At 41.6% G+C, this 15,363-nt stretch overlaps 3 protein-coding genes and 1 long non-coding RNA gene across 5 annotated transcripts in view; 2 read left to right on the plus strand and 2 right to left on the minus strand.

Annotated features, from left to right (window-relative positions):
• The window catches only part of LOC6579748 (leucine-rich repeats and immunoglobulin-like domains protein 3), a 29,055-nt gene extending 25,177 nt beyond the window's left edge, over nucleotides 1-3,878 (plus strand). Inside the window, exons 6-9 of the mRNA XM_002005594.4 lie at nucleotides 1-836; nucleotides 907-1,263; nucleotides 1,505-1,786; nucleotides 1,850-3,878. Coding sequence (XP_002005630.2) covers nucleotides 1-836; nucleotides 907-1,263; nucleotides 1,505-1,786; nucleotides 1,850-2,991 — 2,617 coding nt within the window. The 3' untranslated portion in view covers nucleotides 2,992-3,878. The remainder of the gene's footprint in view (nucleotides 837-906; nucleotides 1,264-1,504; nucleotides 1,787-1,849) is intronic.
• A 169-nt stretch (nucleotides 3,879-4,047) lies between these two features.
• LOC6579749 (splicing factor YJU2) lies at nucleotides 4,048-5,409 on the minus strand. The gene is made up of 3 exons (XM_002005595.4): nucleotides 5,301-5,409; nucleotides 4,673-5,241; nucleotides 4,048-4,612 (listed from the first exon to the last, which is right to left on the minus strand). The coding sequence occupies exons 1-3, from the start codon at nucleotides 5,322-5,324 to the stop codon at nucleotides 4,156-4,158; spliced, it is 1,050 nt and encodes a 349-aa protein (XP_002005631.1). The 5' UTR covers nucleotides 5,325-5,409; the 3' UTR covers nucleotides 4,048-4,155.
• A 355-nt stretch (nucleotides 5,410-5,764) lies between these two features.
• Nucleotides 5,765-12,551, minus strand: LOC6579750 (phosphatidylinositol phosphatase PTPRQ). Its single transcript, XM_015163853.3, has 17 exons — nucleotides 12,407-12,551; nucleotides 11,984-12,122; nucleotides 11,814-11,923; nucleotides 11,219-11,743; nucleotides 10,770-10,931; nucleotides 10,431-10,718; nucleotides 10,075-10,379; nucleotides 9,712-10,015; nucleotides 9,457-9,648; nucleotides 9,270-9,395; nucleotides 8,867-9,205; nucleotides 7,381-7,963; nucleotides 7,121-7,320; nucleotides 6,992-7,062; nucleotides 6,800-6,934; nucleotides 6,363-6,737; nucleotides 5,765-6,299 (listed from the first exon to the last, which is right to left on the minus strand). The coding sequence occupies exons 1-17, from the start codon at nucleotides 12,549-12,551 to the stop codon at nucleotides 5,943-5,945; spliced, it is 4,356 nt and encodes a 1,451-aa protein (XP_015019339.1). The 3' UTR covers nucleotides 5,765-5,942.
• On the plus strand, nucleotides 8,641-13,822 carry LOC122757752. Of its 2 annotated transcripts, none has more exons than XR_006357890.1 (2): nucleotides 8,641-8,842; nucleotides 12,272-13,822. It is a non-coding gene; the product is annotated as an uncharacterized LOC122757752 (long non-coding RNA). The 2 variants fall into 2 exon arrangements; XR_006357889.1 differs by lacking the exon at nucleotides 8,641-8,842 and adding an exon at nucleotides 12,116-12,211.
• The last annotated feature ends 1,541 nt before the right edge of the window (nucleotides 13,823-15,363 follow it).

Raw genomic sequence — 15,363 nt, forward strand, 5'->3', positions numbered from 1 at the left:
AACTCTCAACTCAAATCGATTGGAGATCAATTGGTCAACGTTTCGTGGTCTGCAAGCGCTGCAGAAGCTGGAGCTGAAATCGAACAACATCAAGACGCTGCAGGATGGCGTCTTTCATGTGATGCGCAACATTGAGAGCATTAAGCTGGATCACAACGACATCAGTTCGCTGTCCCGTCAGGGTCTCTTCAATCTGACCAAGTTGCACCATTTGAGCTTATCGAATAACTCGATCAGTCGCATCGAGCTGGACACATTTGAATTTACCCAATATCTGGAATGGGTCGATCTGTCGCACAACTATATCAGCGACTTCAAGGCTCAGCACTTGGATTGTCTGAAGCGATTGAAACATTTGAATTTGGGCCACAATAAGTTGCAGTATTTGCCAGAGAATACGTTCGACTGTGTCAAGAATCTGGAGGAGTTGAATTTGCGTCGCAATCGTCTCGCCTGGATCATTGAGGATCAGTCAGCTGGGGCGCATTTCAAGGCATTGCGCAAGTTACGCCGCCTCGATCTCTACGGCAACAATCTGAAGCAGATCAGTAGCAAAGCGCTGACCGGACTAAACAGTCTTGTGCAGCTCAATTTGGAGAACAATGAGTTGGCCAGCATTCAGCCAAATGCCTTTGAGCATATGCAAAATCTGCAGAAGCTCAGCTTCAAGTCGAATAACTTTATATGTGATTGCGAGTTGATTTGGTTCCGTCAATGGCATCTCAATCGCTTTGGCATACAAACTGAGAAGCTCTTCACAAATGCTGTCTGTGGCTATCCGGAGCACCTGCTCGATCGCCAGCTCTTCCGGCTCACTCCTGCGCAACTCGAGTGCTGTAAGTCTCAGCTAAACAACTCTTACTCTCTCAATTCTTTGTTGACTCTTTGCTTTCATCTTCTTTGCAGCTGACTCACCCAAGCCGGTACTGCAAAATGAACCCAGCAACATGCTCGCTGTCAAGGGCGCCAATATTACCTTGGAGTGCATGGCGACCTCGCCAGCTGCCGCTTCGGCTGCTGCCACCGATGAGCTGGAGATCAAGTGGCGGCATGATAATCAGCACGTCGTAGAGAGCCAAAATGTCCATGATGGTGCCAGCACCAAAACGCAAATACATCCCGATCAGAGCACCAATCAGACGACGATCTACGGTCATCTGCGTCTGTTCAATGTCACCGACGAGAGCGCCGGCCGTTATCAGTGCGTGGTGTCCAATGCATTTGGCTCCACCTACGGCCAGAAGTTCAAAATATCGATAGGCAGTGAGTAGCCCAACGAACTTTATTTGAAATTTCAAATCTGTTCCTTTCTGAAGATTCAAAATTGACATGAACTGGTGCAGATCTTTTGTGCTCAATTGATGCTATTCTATTTGGTTCAAGTTCAAGTTAATCACTGATGAACGGCCCAATAGTATATATCGAACTAGCAAATAGTTCACTAATGAACTTCTTCAAGGAAACAATACTATATAAGTTACTAAATTATTTTCTCTACTTGCAGTTCATCCCAGCTTCTTGCATGTGCCCTCGAATCTAACGATAGATGCAGGCGAAACGGCGCGCTTGGTGTGCTCGGCCAGCGGGGATCCCATGCCGGAGATGGCATTGCAAAAGTTTGGCGGTCGAGATTTTCCAGCTGCCACAGAACGACGACTGCAGGTGATACGCGAGGAGAATGCATTTCTGATAACGAATGCCAAGCCGAGTGATTCGGGCATATATACCTGCACGGCAGAGAGTCCGGCGGGCGTGATTAAAGTGAATGCCACGCTAATTGTGAATGGTGAGAGCCACAAAATATAAAAGTCAAATACCCTACATATACTATAATGTCATCCATTTACAGACAAACCCCTGCCCAGCATTCCACTGGTCCACAAGGAGGTCATCCTGGGACGCACCTGTGTACTGGAGTGTCTCAGTGAATCGCTTAATATGGACCTGGAGCAGCCGCATCGTGAGTGGTTCAAGGAGAACAAGCCATTGCATAATGCACCCACTGGGCCCGATGCGGAACGCTTCTACTTTACCGAGAGCAAGGAGCTCTTGGTCATTGTCAATGCCCAGTCCACGGACGCTGGACATTATCGTTGCGAGATCAGCGACAATTTGCGCACCTTGACACTGCAGTCGGAGCTGATGGTGGTGCAGGATAGCTTCAATATCGACGTGGTGCTGCTCATTGTGATGATTATCACGATTATCACAATCATTTGTTTCTCGGTTTGCATTGGCATTGTTTGGAAGATTTCGCACTATCAGCGTAGGAAGCTGTTGCATAGCTCGACCACCCGAAGCAGTCAGCACACCCTGCCGCTGGATCAGACGCAGTTGACTACAATGAATCGTACAATCATACTCGATAACGCGGCGCACAAGCAGCAACAGCAGCAGCAGCAACAGCATCAACTGAATCAACAGCAGCCGCGGCAGCAGCAACATCATCAGTCGCAGTCTCAGCTACGGTCGCCAAGTTTGACGGACTTGGAGTGTGGTCCTGGCCAGACGCAGAGTAGTTTGATTGTGTACACGACGCCGTCATATGAGCAACGCTGCTTGGAGCAGGGCCTGACTCTGTGCTACATGCAACAGCCGGAGCACGATCTGCAACAGGATCATTTATCCAGCAAAGACTCGGGCACGGGCTCCGATGCAGCCGTCAAGCGTAGTCTAGAGGATTTTGTTGTCAGCATGCCGCGACGTCGGCTACTGGATGAAGATGCTGGCGTCGATGATGACGACGACAATGTGGGAGACGAGCAGGACGATAATGATTTGCAATTTGCGCCGACACGTGCGCTGGGCGTCTCTGTCTATCATGACTTGGATGAGCACTACGAGCGCAATCAAAGCGCACCCGAGCAGCAGAGTTTCCTACGCAACAACAACAATAACCACCACAACTACGATGGTGGCGGGGGCGTGATGGTGGGCGTGGCAATGGCTGCAGCTGGCGACTACAAAGCAGCCAAAGCGGTGGACATTTAAGTATGAAAAGCCAAAGCCAGGATACAAATGCAAACCAAAACCAAAATGCAACACACCAAAAACAAAGGATATGGGCTTGCCACGCCCCCCACAAACCACCCCAAAAAGTAAATGGAAAATGAACTAAACGATCAAAGACTGTTAAACGTAATATAATAAGTAAAGAGTAAATATGTGACGACGCTTGCCAGAAGGCAGCCTTATAGATGATATATTTATATATATATATAGATAATATACATATAAATCTAATCATATATGTATGCTTTATAGAGATACATATATCGTCTGAACGATATGGCAGCTATAGCAGATACCAGTGTCTTCGTAATTTATGAAATTAAATGGATTTATTATTAATTACTTACTGTATAATCTATTGCTAATACTTAAGCTTATATTTGATATATATTTATAATTTCTTATTGTTTATTTCGCTTGTGATATTATTTATTATAATTTTTGCAGCTGTATATATTTATATATAGAGCAACTGTTACCATTTAGTATTTAGTTTTAAATTAACTTTAAGCCTTTCAGTTCCAATCGCCACGAAATCGGCTATGAATTGGTGAAAAGATGTATATGACATATACTTTGTATATACATATATATATATAAATTGAATGTTTATATATATGTACTACTATTTTAGTCATTTTATGTTGCTAATTTTTGAGAATTTGATAAATGTGTATGTAAATTGATTTGCCTTATGCTTATGGCCTTGACTATATATAAATATAAACATATATATAGTATTTGAAAAACCTAGAAATTTAAGTGAAATATTTTTGAAGTCAGCTAAAACGCTAAAATAAAATTAAAAGTTTATTAAATGACAAATGTGTTTATTGAAATTAGAGTAAAACTTTCATATTCCTTATTTGAATATTCTTCAATTTAATTACATATTAAATGTGGGGGGAATTTTTTACCATACAAAAGTTTATAAAGCTTATTTGCATCACTTGCAATAATCGCAGTACTTATAAAAGTTTCATTTTATATATCATACTGAAAGACATAAGCTACACAGATCTGTACAAATCTTGATAAAGGATAAACTGAAAATTTAATTACATTTTTTTGTGTCTTAGTACATAGTTTAGTTAATTTGTGTATACACATAGACTTGATATAAATGCTGCTAAGATGCAAGGGTCAGTTGGAATCCTCAGAGCTATCGCTGTAGGCAGCTAAAAGGGAGAGGCCAGCGGGTGCTGCAGGTTTCGACGTAGTTGCAGCAGGTGTTGCTGATGGTTCCGACGCTTTAGCTGCCACTTGAGCGCCAGTTACTCCTTGCCCCTCTGCTACTCCTACTGTTGCTGCTGATCCCAGCGCTCCTGCAGTTGTTTTCGTTACTCCGCCTTCTACTCTGCTTCCCGCTGCTGCTGCTGCTTCTGTCTTAGGCTTTACCAGCACCAGGGGCGTCTTTCTTTTCACCAGCTGCACTCCACCAAGCGCTTTACTTGGGTTAGGCTTTACAGGATTAGGCTTCACAAGTTTGGCTGGTGTGGGCGCATTAACATCTGTATTACTCTCCTCCGTTATTTCCTCTATAATCTCCTCAGCAACAATGCGTTTGCCGTTTTCCGCTTTGTTTTTGAAGTTTACAGATCTGTGTAAATATAATAATGAATATATATTTGTATACATATTGCCTGATGCCAACACTTACTTGACAAACGCCTCATCCTCGCGTTGTTCGCGCTCCTCGCGTTCACGTTCCGTTTCCGCCGGATTGTACTGCTCCAGCATGGTCGTATAGTCCACGGTTTGTTGACGTCTATTGAGATCGCGCAGCTCCTCGAGGCTCTCGAGCATTTCGATTTCATTGCGCGACTGTTGCGTGCGGTTCTCTAGCAATTTCATTGGATTGTTTGCCTCCTCCTCGCGTGCCTCACGCTCTTCACGTCGCGCTTGTTCCTCGGCCAGTTTCAATGCCATAAAATTACGAGTGGCGCCCGCCTCGATCTCGTAGTCCGTGTTCTGTGGATCAGTTTTGAAGGAGATCTCCTGTAGGCAGCGTGTGCACTTGATATAGAACCTATAGATGCGTATGCCCAAATAAGTTTCATTCTCCACATCCTCCTTTCGGGCATTAAACTTCTTGCCCTTGTAGATGTATTCACCACAGGTTTTGCAACGCATATTAAACGGAGCCATCAATCGAACTGTGTATTGGCGATTTTTCGCCAATTTCATGCGCGGTATCTTCGACGGATCGAAGTCCGGAGGATAGTATTTCTGCAAATGGAATATTGGATAGTATCGCTTTGGCTGCATAACTGATTAGTTTAACTTACATTTAACACTTTGCGCTCAGACATTTTACGGCTGCACCAAGGATCGACTTTGTAAATAAATGTTGCTCACTTCTTCTTATCAATTGGCCATTCACAGATAAGTGTAAATAGAGTTGCCACTGCAACGATAGGCCTTCGATAAGCGATTTACGATTGATTTGTTGCGTTACGTATTAGATTCAAATTTGCGGTGCGTTACGTTTTAGGCCTTTTTTAATATATGTATATATTTATTTATAAAATATATAACAAAAAACATTGGGAGTAAAATAAAAATAAAAAAATTGTGTTGCTAGAAATCCAGCCCATAAGACACCCAAATATATTTTATTTCAAATTGGCATAATTCATATTCATACGACGGCCATGTTATCGACCGATAAGAGCCTAACTGATTTTCGATAAGTTCAAACTGTCCGTTACATAACCTCTTTCAAACTCAAGTGTGTTTAGAAAAGAAACTATTTGTTGTATGCCCAGCACCATTATATTTCTTTACATATATATTTATTAAACTTCACAGTACAATGCTTTAGCGTTAGACAATTCTCTTTGGCTGTTATTGCTGCTAAATTATATTTGTATAATACAATAAATACACACGCATGGTATCATGCATGATGTCACAAAATGCTCACAAAATTATATAGTGCACTCGCTGCTCTTGCCGTTGGCCCGTTGAAGACCGTTTCGCTCTGGCTGCTCATTCAACGAATCCAAATCGTTCGCTCGACGCAGCCCGCTAAAACGAGACGGCAATTGCACAGCTGTCGATCCGGAATCCGGATCGGGTGAATCCAGTACGGCTGACTCGACACGACTCAGATCCGTGTCGGGAAAACTGACCTTCTTGGGTGTAGCTAACGGTGGCACACCGCCATCCGTTTTGTTCCGCACCTCGAGCTTGAGTGCTGCACGTGGAATCTTGTGCTTCACGAGCTCATAGGTGCAGCTGTAGAGGAACGTATACTGCTGCAAGGTTTGCACCATTTTCATGCGCTGCAACGGGATCATAAATTAGACATCATAGACAGAATATAGACAGATAAGATTACGAAATACCTGAAATCGCAACTTTTTGACTGTTTCGAAAATATTAATTTTCGATTCGCTCTTCAGGCGCTGCATTATCAAGTCGAGGCCTATAAAGGTGCCCGTTCGTCCAACGCCTGCGCTGCAGTGCACCACAATGGGCGAGTAGCTCGGACGCTTTTCTGCCTTGACCTTCTTGACAAAGGTGATCAAGTGATTGGGATCGTCGGGGCAGCCATGATCGGGCCACTTTTTGAAAAAGAAGTGTACCACCTTCTCCTTGAGGCCGTATTTCTCGTGTACCACCGTGAGCTCTGTGCGATCGTAAATATCAAAGCATTCCTTAGCCTTGATTGTGACACTAACACCGCGCATATTATAGGGAAAATACTCATGGCATTTGATCTATATGGGGTAAAGTATATATGTATGATATATAGCATTGGTTATATTAAGCGCGTGCTCACTGTGTTGCCTTCGCGGAATTGTGTCACCTGCACAATGACGCGCACATTGTGCTGCAGGATCATGCGCCAGAAGTCCATGACGCTCTCTGGCTTTGGTCCCTGCGTAGCTATATACTCCTTCTTTCGTGTGTGACCCTGGAAGGAGGTTTTATTAATGATTTAATTCATATATCTATATAGTGCAAGCCATACATCAATAAAGGAAGCATTAATGTAGTCCGATCCTTCAGTATCTATGTCCAGTATAACGCGATTCTTATCGTCTGCAATATAATAGAATTAGTTCTCTAAGATCTAGTCAAGTTCACTCAATACACCTACAGGGATAGATATCTGCATAGCGATTCTTATTGCTGCCCAACTCTGAGGCTGAGTAGCTCAGCTCCAAGGCCACAACCGTGATTTCCTTAAATTCACGCGCCAGCTTTTCCGGCTTGGCCACTTCTGCATAGAAGAGCGCAAAGTTCTTGGCTATTACATTGCCAAATGGATCCTCGATGCCCTGGCCAGAGTCGCGATGCCTGAAATATGTATAGGTAAATTGAAAGAGAGTCTAATCTCCATCATTTCTAGACACCTACCAAGCTATACGCTTGCGCACATAGAGCACGAGCAGGCCCAGTATGAAGGCCAGCAGCAGACAGCTGCAAACGCTGACCAGGATGAGCGTCACCTTAATCGCCGCCTCCGTCTTGAACTCCAGTAGCGCCGCATCATTATAGCCGGAGCTGGTAAAAAGTCGCACTACCATATGGTATTCCGTATTCGGCTTTAGTGGACCATTGCAGTAGCGTTTAGTCTGATCCGGACATTTGTCGGTGCCTATGATAAACGTAATGTCCTCACTTTTGTCGGCGCGCATATTTTGAATGTCATCATTAGGATTCCAGCGCTCGGGCGTTGTTTGGTACTGCTGAATGCAATCGCCGCCCACCTCATCCCAGGATGCCACGGGTGGCCAGGATTTGGAAACATTATAGGTCAATTTCGGCTTGTCGGTACAATGCTTTTGGGATAGCAACAATGCCACATATTTTATTTTTCCTGACTCAGAGTTTAAAATGTCGCGGGGCAAATTTACAATCGCCGAGCTGGTTGGATGATTAGTATCATAGGCGCTGACACGCATTTTACCCACTATATCGTCGTCCAGGCCAGAAGGTACTACAGGAAAACATAGTTAATAGCAGATTATTAAGACTCACTTTATATAGGTGTATGCTATAACAACTACTAGATATTAATGTAATGTATGTCTGTTTGTATATCTGATCTGTCTGTCTCCCTGTCTATCACTCTGTTTGTCTGTCTGAGAAAAGCAAGGGACGAATAAGAACTACAGATCACTTATATAGTCTATATGTATGCAGCAGTATTCATTTGGTATTTATATTTAAGTAAAATTAAGCTAGAATGCATGCTGCAGCAGAGAGTGCTCCCACTGGTCAATTAAAGCTCGAGTACTATGATCACTACCTGGCGTCGGGCTCAACATTTGAGCGCATTTGTTTCTGAGTGAAAGTCGCCTTATATAAAGGGCATCAGCTGCAACAATTCGTCAGTCGTCCAGGTGGGGGTCAGTCGTGCAGTGAAGTGAAGTGTGTGATCGTTCAACTAAGCATAAATACTTAGGAGAAATATTTGGAGGAAATCATTAATAGAAACACTTAGAGGAAATATTTAAGGGAAATACTTAGAGGAAATAACGTATTTTATAACGTATTTTAAAACTCAACAGCTGGCAACACTGAATGAAGGATTTATTAGTACTTTATTCTGAATACAGATTTAAGCTAGGCTCATAAAGGATAAACCAAATATGCCATTTTTTAGTACTTTATGCTTCGTTGCGGAAGCAAATTGGCAAATTGGCAAATTTAACATGTATTTTTAGCACTTTATGCTAATTGGAGAAAATGGAGCAACGTCTGAAATGGAGCACTGTCTGTATTCAAATACGATATCAGCACAATGTAAACCATTTAACTAAAATTATATAGAAAATGTTGCTGCTAAAACACTATTTCTGATGGCTTTCTCGTGGTAAGTGTAAAATTATATACTCACAGCCCGCTGGTGACTCCCAAACCTTTGATTCACTTGCGCTCAATGTGTCCACATTCTTCGTCTTGACGGCTACCCTGACTGTATATTCAACTTCCGGCAGTAGATTGGTTATGCTGTGTGTCATGCGTCCCTCCCTGTCGTGATTATCGGGTGGGACACCCTCCTGATAACTGATCCGCCGTTCCGCTCGTACGCCCGTAATGTGCAAGACAAACTCCTGGATTTGGCCATTCGATTTGCAGGGTATAGTCCAGGATATTGTGACATTGGCGCTGTAGCTATTAGGATCTAGAGCGGGACCGTCTGAGGTCACATTTAAATCGGTGACTGGATCCGATACTACATAATAATCATTTTGTTAAGGTTATATATTAGGATATTGCATTTCGGCTCCGTAGCTTACCATCTGGTTGCGTAATGCCGATCACAGGAGCCGTGTATTGACTCAAGCCGAAATCATTCAAAGCAGCCACCTGCATAATGTACTTGACAGCGGGTGATAGATCGTTGAAGGTGCTCATCATGTCACCTACGGAGATATATGGAATTGGAGACGGGGTTCGTTGCAGCAGATTACTTAGCGTGCTCACCTTTGGTTTCGGGTTTGATCACCTCGTTCACTGCATTACATGTGCTGGGCACAAAGTAATCCGGCTCGTAGCGCATTAGAAATGCATGATAGTATTTGATTGGTCCATTTGGATGTTTCGGTTGCTCCCAGACAAAAGTCAAACTCGTCTTGGTGCTATCATGATACCGAACATTTTGGGGCTGTTCTGGAACTGCAAACGACTAAATGCGCTTAGTATGGCAATAATATTAAAAGTTACTAGATCGACACATACAGAACGTTAGAGTTTCCAGCTGTTGACCCGTTACGATCTTTTTCCCCGATGGCCCAGCCACATTGTAGAGCACTACGCTGCAGGTGTACTTGGTGTAGGGCGAGAGTGGTTCGACTACCGCCTGAAACCCGCGATCACGATAGCTTTCCACATACTTCTCCGCATAGGTGTTGGGCACGTCGGCGCTGGTCTGGCAGCTGAAATGCGCGAAGATCGTCTGGCAATGATTGTTGTAGTCCTGATTGTTAGCATTCAGCTCCAGACTGTGAGGCGTGGCGCCATTGCCCACCAGCTCGAATTTGATCTATAAAACGAAGCGTTATTCAGATAGATCCATATATATACATAGATATTTTTAGAAACCTTCTCGTAGTTAACAATTGCTGCTTTAGTTTCGGCTTCGATTCGTCGCAGCTCTCCATCCAGTTTCTCCTTTGTATAGGGTATTATTTGTATGGTATAGCCCTGGCAGGCGCCCAGACCCTTATCAAATCTGACAGAATTATTTTGTGTGCTAAGACTCAGTGCTACAACCTCTATGTCATCGTCCATCCAACCCGAGATACGATAGCCATCGATGCACAGATCGGCGTAACTCGGCGTTAGCCACTCTAGCTCGATAAAATAGGGGCCTGTGTTCTTCGATGGCTCTAGAATCTGTGTGGGCTCTATTGCGAGATTATTACTGAAGGCTTTAGGGGAAGATCTTCTCTACTTACGATCCTCGCTCAGCGTGCTTTGACTCTGAAACCCGGTGCCTCTGGATCCATTCGCTGATATTGGTACAATTTCCACATTGTAGATGCCACAGGGTTCCAGATTCTGGAAAGTAACAAAAGTTTCACTAGTCAACTGCTCGTCGCTGGCATATTCCGAACGCTGGGTGGGTCCAGTTAGATTCACATGATAATTGGCAACGCACTGGGCGTTATCTGTGGGCGGTGACCATGACCAATGCAGCTCGGTGGAATTGATGATTTCTAGAGGTTCCGATATAGCACCCGGCACTAAATGAGCAAAGGCTTAGAAAGCATTGAGAAGTATTATGGACTACTTACACTTCTCGCCAGATACAAAGGTCTTCGTGGCCTTGGCCGTTGTATTGCGCTCTGCATTTATGTATACCTCGATGGTGTGCAGTGCACAGCCCTGCAGGTCTGATATGGTATACTGCTTCATTGTGGAGTCGTTCGAGTAATAGCTCCACTCGCACTCAATTGCTGAAATTAGATAAGATTAGGTGGACTCTACTGTAGTCAAAGGAGCAGCAGTTGGAAGAGAGCGAAGCCAAAGGTGGAGGAGAAATGGAGCAGTCGAAACCAATTCCGAAATGAGAGAGAATGAACGAAATTAAATTTGCAGAAGGGAAAAGAGAGTAGGATAAACGAATAAGTGAAAATTAAATCGAAAAGGAACAAGCTAATGGAAAATATATATAAATGAAGAGGGAAAAGAAATGGTAATTGCAAAAAGCGGCAAAAGACATTCTTTCAATTGAAGCACTCACCTCTAGTCCCGCTTTGTGTCACCGAATCGGGGAACACAGTCGTTAGGCCCGTCCAATCATCTGTGATTGCTGTCGTCGTGTCATCCTCCTGCTCTGTTGTCGCTGTTGTTGTCTCCTGATCCTCTTCCGAGACGCAACCATCGCGTCGCCAAACAATAGTATAGCTGCCTATACAACTCTTATTAATTGGATCTGACCAAGCCACTACCGTATCCGCATTGGAGCCATTGACGATAATCAGCTGCAGTTCGCCTGGCTCCAGATAGCCGGTGTCCACGAATCTCATATCGCTGCCAACGGTCACGCTCGCATTATTCTTCGTCTCAAGTGTCACATTGTACGTCCGACATGGCAGGACGACGAATGTATCGCTGCTCTCATCCTTAAACTGTTGGTGGCTATTTGTGCTGTCTGGAGCATTTGCTTGGATCTCAAAATGTTTCACACAGGCCCGATCGGTGGTCTCCCAGGTCAGTTGTATCGTCGTTTCTGTAGCTTCAATGGATGTCAAAGTCGTCTTCGGCTCTAAATAGGAGAGACATATAAGAATAGAAATAAATTATGTAATTGAAAATGTATTTCTTCTGGCACTCACCTTTATATTCCGTATAGGCAATAACGTTTTGTTGAACTACCGTAGCACCCTCCGTCGTGCCTTTCAAACTTACTACAGTCGTATAGCTCGTGCATGGCTCTAGATTCTCACTAAAATGGCACGTAATAAATTATTTAAAATTTTCAAATATAAATATCTGAAATATTCACCAGACGAATTGTCCTCCAGCTACACTCGCTGCGCTACCTGCAGGACATGTTATATTCTCGATAATATATTTCTCCTTATCTTCAGCGCTGACACTAAAGCTTAGCGTATAGGGCGTACTAATCACAGTTATTTTAGCCACTAATCGAAATATATAGAGGTAATAAAAAGTATTTGGCTTAGTGACTTGCTATATACGATGACATAGAAGTTCTCTATCTATTGCTAATGTAAATCGGCAAATATCAATGGGTGTATGAATAAATTAATATCGATGAAATATTTTTCAGTATATAGATGACCGATCGACCAATAAATTAAACACCAAGCGATAACTATATCGATTTGATCAATAGGATAATAAAAATATGTTTACAATGAGAGGATCAATGAGTACTTGAGTCTGCTGTGCAGAGTTTACACACCATCATTTGGATCTTGATCCGCTAGTGCCGAGGCTGTCTGCGCCTGCGCCTGCGCCTGTGCTGCTGTCCATGCATAAAGAATTAACGGTACACAGAGTAGTCCATAGAGCCGAGTCCTTGGCTTGCCGTGTTTCTTGGGCCTCATCTTACGACAACATTGCCACCAGTTGCTGTTCAATTCGGAAGTTAAATTCAAGTTCAATGTCAGCTGACCAAAATGCAACCGGTTTCGCAATAACTTCTCCAAATTAATTCAACGTATCGAACAGTATTAACCCCTTATATAAGGAAGCAGCTCGTTTAAGTGCAATGCGCACATTAATAAACTTTAGGCGTGAATCAATAAAAATTTGCAAAAAAAAAAAAAAAAAAACAATAACAACTTTTTGTATGTATGTATGTGTTCGAGCCATGAGTGTAATCGACAGTTGAACTTGTCACATTGAGTACAGGTGTCAATTTTAAAAATGCATTAAATTATAACAAAGGTAAAATTCATACAATTTGACCCGAAGAAGGAGAGAGAGAGAGAGAGAGAGAAGAGAGAGAGAGAGAGAGAGAGAGAGAGAGAACAACATAATTCAAATGCATTTATAATTAAATAATTCCTGACTCATCTTATTCTCTCACTATATGTTTCTGGAATCAATTTGCTTTTCGAATCCGTATTATTCCGTAATCGGTAAATAAGTGAAACATCCTACCAAATTCTACCAATACATAGAAAGTTTTGTTTAGGAATCTTCAGAGCAATTGACTGTTGTAAAGATAACAGAGACGTAATTTCCCAAATAGTTTACCATCCATTTAGAAGTAGACTGGAATATCTATATGAGCTGGCATATTAAAGTGCTGGAGGTATGTCATAGCCGGTTATCCTAACACAACATGTTCAAATTAGTAAAGCTGATTAAAGTTCCCCATAAAATGTTTATTAAGTCAAATTGATATTTTTCCCAAAATACAACAAGTTAACCCATGTCCATATGAGATATTACAACAAAATTTATAAATATCGAGGCACAGCTTGCATGCCTTGCATAATGTGAATAACCACAAATCATGTTCTATATTTTATGGTCCATGTAGTAATCATGCACGCAGTTACAATTTTCTTCTATATAAAATCTATATATATATATATCTTCTCTGAGCTCTACATTGTAAGTAATAATTTGTTATAATTTCCCGAAAGATACCGAGTTTGTTTATTTCCGCGAATATAATAAATAAGTGAAGACTCAAAATGTTTTCTACTCACTTAGCTAAATGTTTATGCAGTAATTAATCAAGTTTATTATTTTCTTATTATCTTAAAACTAAATATATGCATAATATATAGATAGATATATATTAATATTATGCTTTAATATACACAATATGACTCAAGTTCTTGGCAAAAGCCTTGCAAGTGAAGTTTCATTTTGTAATTGAGAGCGAAGGGATTGGCGATGAGCAAGAGGCGAATTTGTGATAAAGAACAAATACAACAAAAGTGCTATATATACATACATATATAAATTCATAAATATATTGGTCACTTGCCGGGATTGGGCAAGGGCTTATCAGGCACTCAATGGACACTGCGACTACTTAACCGAGGAGTAAGAAATAAACCCAAAAAGGCCTCTAGAAAGGCGCAATATACGATTATTGATAAAGATAACAATCTGAACAACCTGATAATTATTAAGTATGAATATGGAAGTATTAAAAACAATCAAATTTATTGAGTATTATCAATATGACGACAAAGATATGTATGGCAAAAATGAATAGTAAAATATGAAAAATATAAATATATTTTATAACTGCATTGAGAACAAACTAACATTTTAAATTATTTAAATTTTAGCTTTATCAAATATAACTGTCTTTTTAAGAACTACTCTGAAAAACTTGTAAAGAGATCAAAAGTGTTGGATCATGACGCAGCTGCTGAAGAATTATATTGTCATTGCTGAGCACATGAAGCACTGAGATATTTCATTAGGAATGTATCTACTGTGCGTGTGTATTTGTAATCAAAGAACATACAGTGGTAATTATAGACCTCAGTAGCTCGAATCTCAACGGCTGCCATTGAGAAAGACATTTTAAAGCAAATAAAATTACATTTTTTGTTTCGATAATTATTAATAGCTTGCAAGGGGCGACATATTTTGTTATCTACTTGACAAGTTATTGTGCTGTATGACTGGCAGCAGGCAAAAAGTCAATTTCCTATGCTTTGGCTTGTTTAAACAAATCGCGAAATGAAAAAGGTTTTCTTTTTGTTTCGCTTCGCTTTGCTTTGCTTGGCATGACCACAAATCAAATACGAAATAACAAATAAGCCAATAATAACAATTTAACGGTCGTAGAAAGTAAACGCTGTCGGTTCTGGGGTATTTTTTATCATATCAACAATATATGTAATCAGAGCAGCTCCCTGATAACAATGTGCATATGAGGCCGTCGAAACGTTCGCCACAAATCGTTTTCCAATAATAATTCACGCCAATACACGCGCACATATCATTGTGTTTTGAATTTATGGCTTGTATTAAGGATGAACTACCGTGAAAAATTGTAATTTGGCCGCACTTTTATGCCAATTAGAGATGTGAGTAATCCATTAAGGGCGCTTTTCCTTTAAAAATCAGCAAATGGTATTATTCATATGCAAAGCACAAACAAAATGCAATTTGACGGCACTTTCGATTTCGACAAGAGATGTAAGCACAATTTATGGCTTGTATTAAGGATGTGCTTCCGTTACAAATCAAATTATCGATAAGCAGAACATATATTCCAATTGGCAGCACTTTTGATTTCTATTTTTTTTGTATGAACCTTTATCACGATTGGCCTGTGTAACGAGTATGAACGAAAAAACAGGCTGCCTGATTAGAATCGCGATGGCTTGATAACGGCCGCCTGTCATAATTGGCGAATCATTTACATATTTTGGCAAT

The sequence above is a fragment of the Drosophila mojavensis genome, unplaced genomic scaffold, assembly GCF_018153725.1.
Source record: "Drosophila mojavensis isolate 15081-1352.22 unplaced genomic scaffold, ASM1815372v1 contig_80, whole genome shotgun sequence".
Classification (NCBI taxonomy): Eukaryota; Metazoa; Arthropoda; class Insecta; order Diptera; family Drosophilidae; genus Drosophila; species Drosophila mojavensis.

Excerpts from the sequence above, each read along its gene's own strand:
- LOC6579750 (XM_015163853.3), bottom strand. The coding sequence starts at position 12,551 with ATGAGGCCCAAGAAACACGGCAAGCCAAGGACTCGGCTCTATGGACTA. Across the intron at positions 10,932-11,218 it reads GACACAAAGCGGGACTAGAG|CAATTGAGTGCGAGTGGAGC; the intron begins GTGAGTGCTTCA and ends ATCTAATTTCAG. Across the intron at positions 7,063-7,120 it reads CTATGCAGATATCTATCCCT|ACGATAAGAATCGCGTTATA; the intron begins GTAGGTGTATTG and ends ATTATATTGCAG.
- LOC6579749 (XM_002005595.4), bottom strand. The coding sequence starts at position 5,324 with ATGTCTGAGCGCAAAGTGTTAAAT. Across the intron at positions 5,242-5,300 it reads CTGAGCGCAAAGTGTTAAAT|AAATACTATCCTCCGGACTT; the intron begins GTAAGTTAAACT and ends TTCCATTTGCAG. Across the intron at positions 4,613-4,672 it reads GAGGATGAGGCGTTTGTCAA|ATCTGTAAACTTCAAAAACA; the intron begins GTAAGTGTTGGC and ends ATATTTACACAG.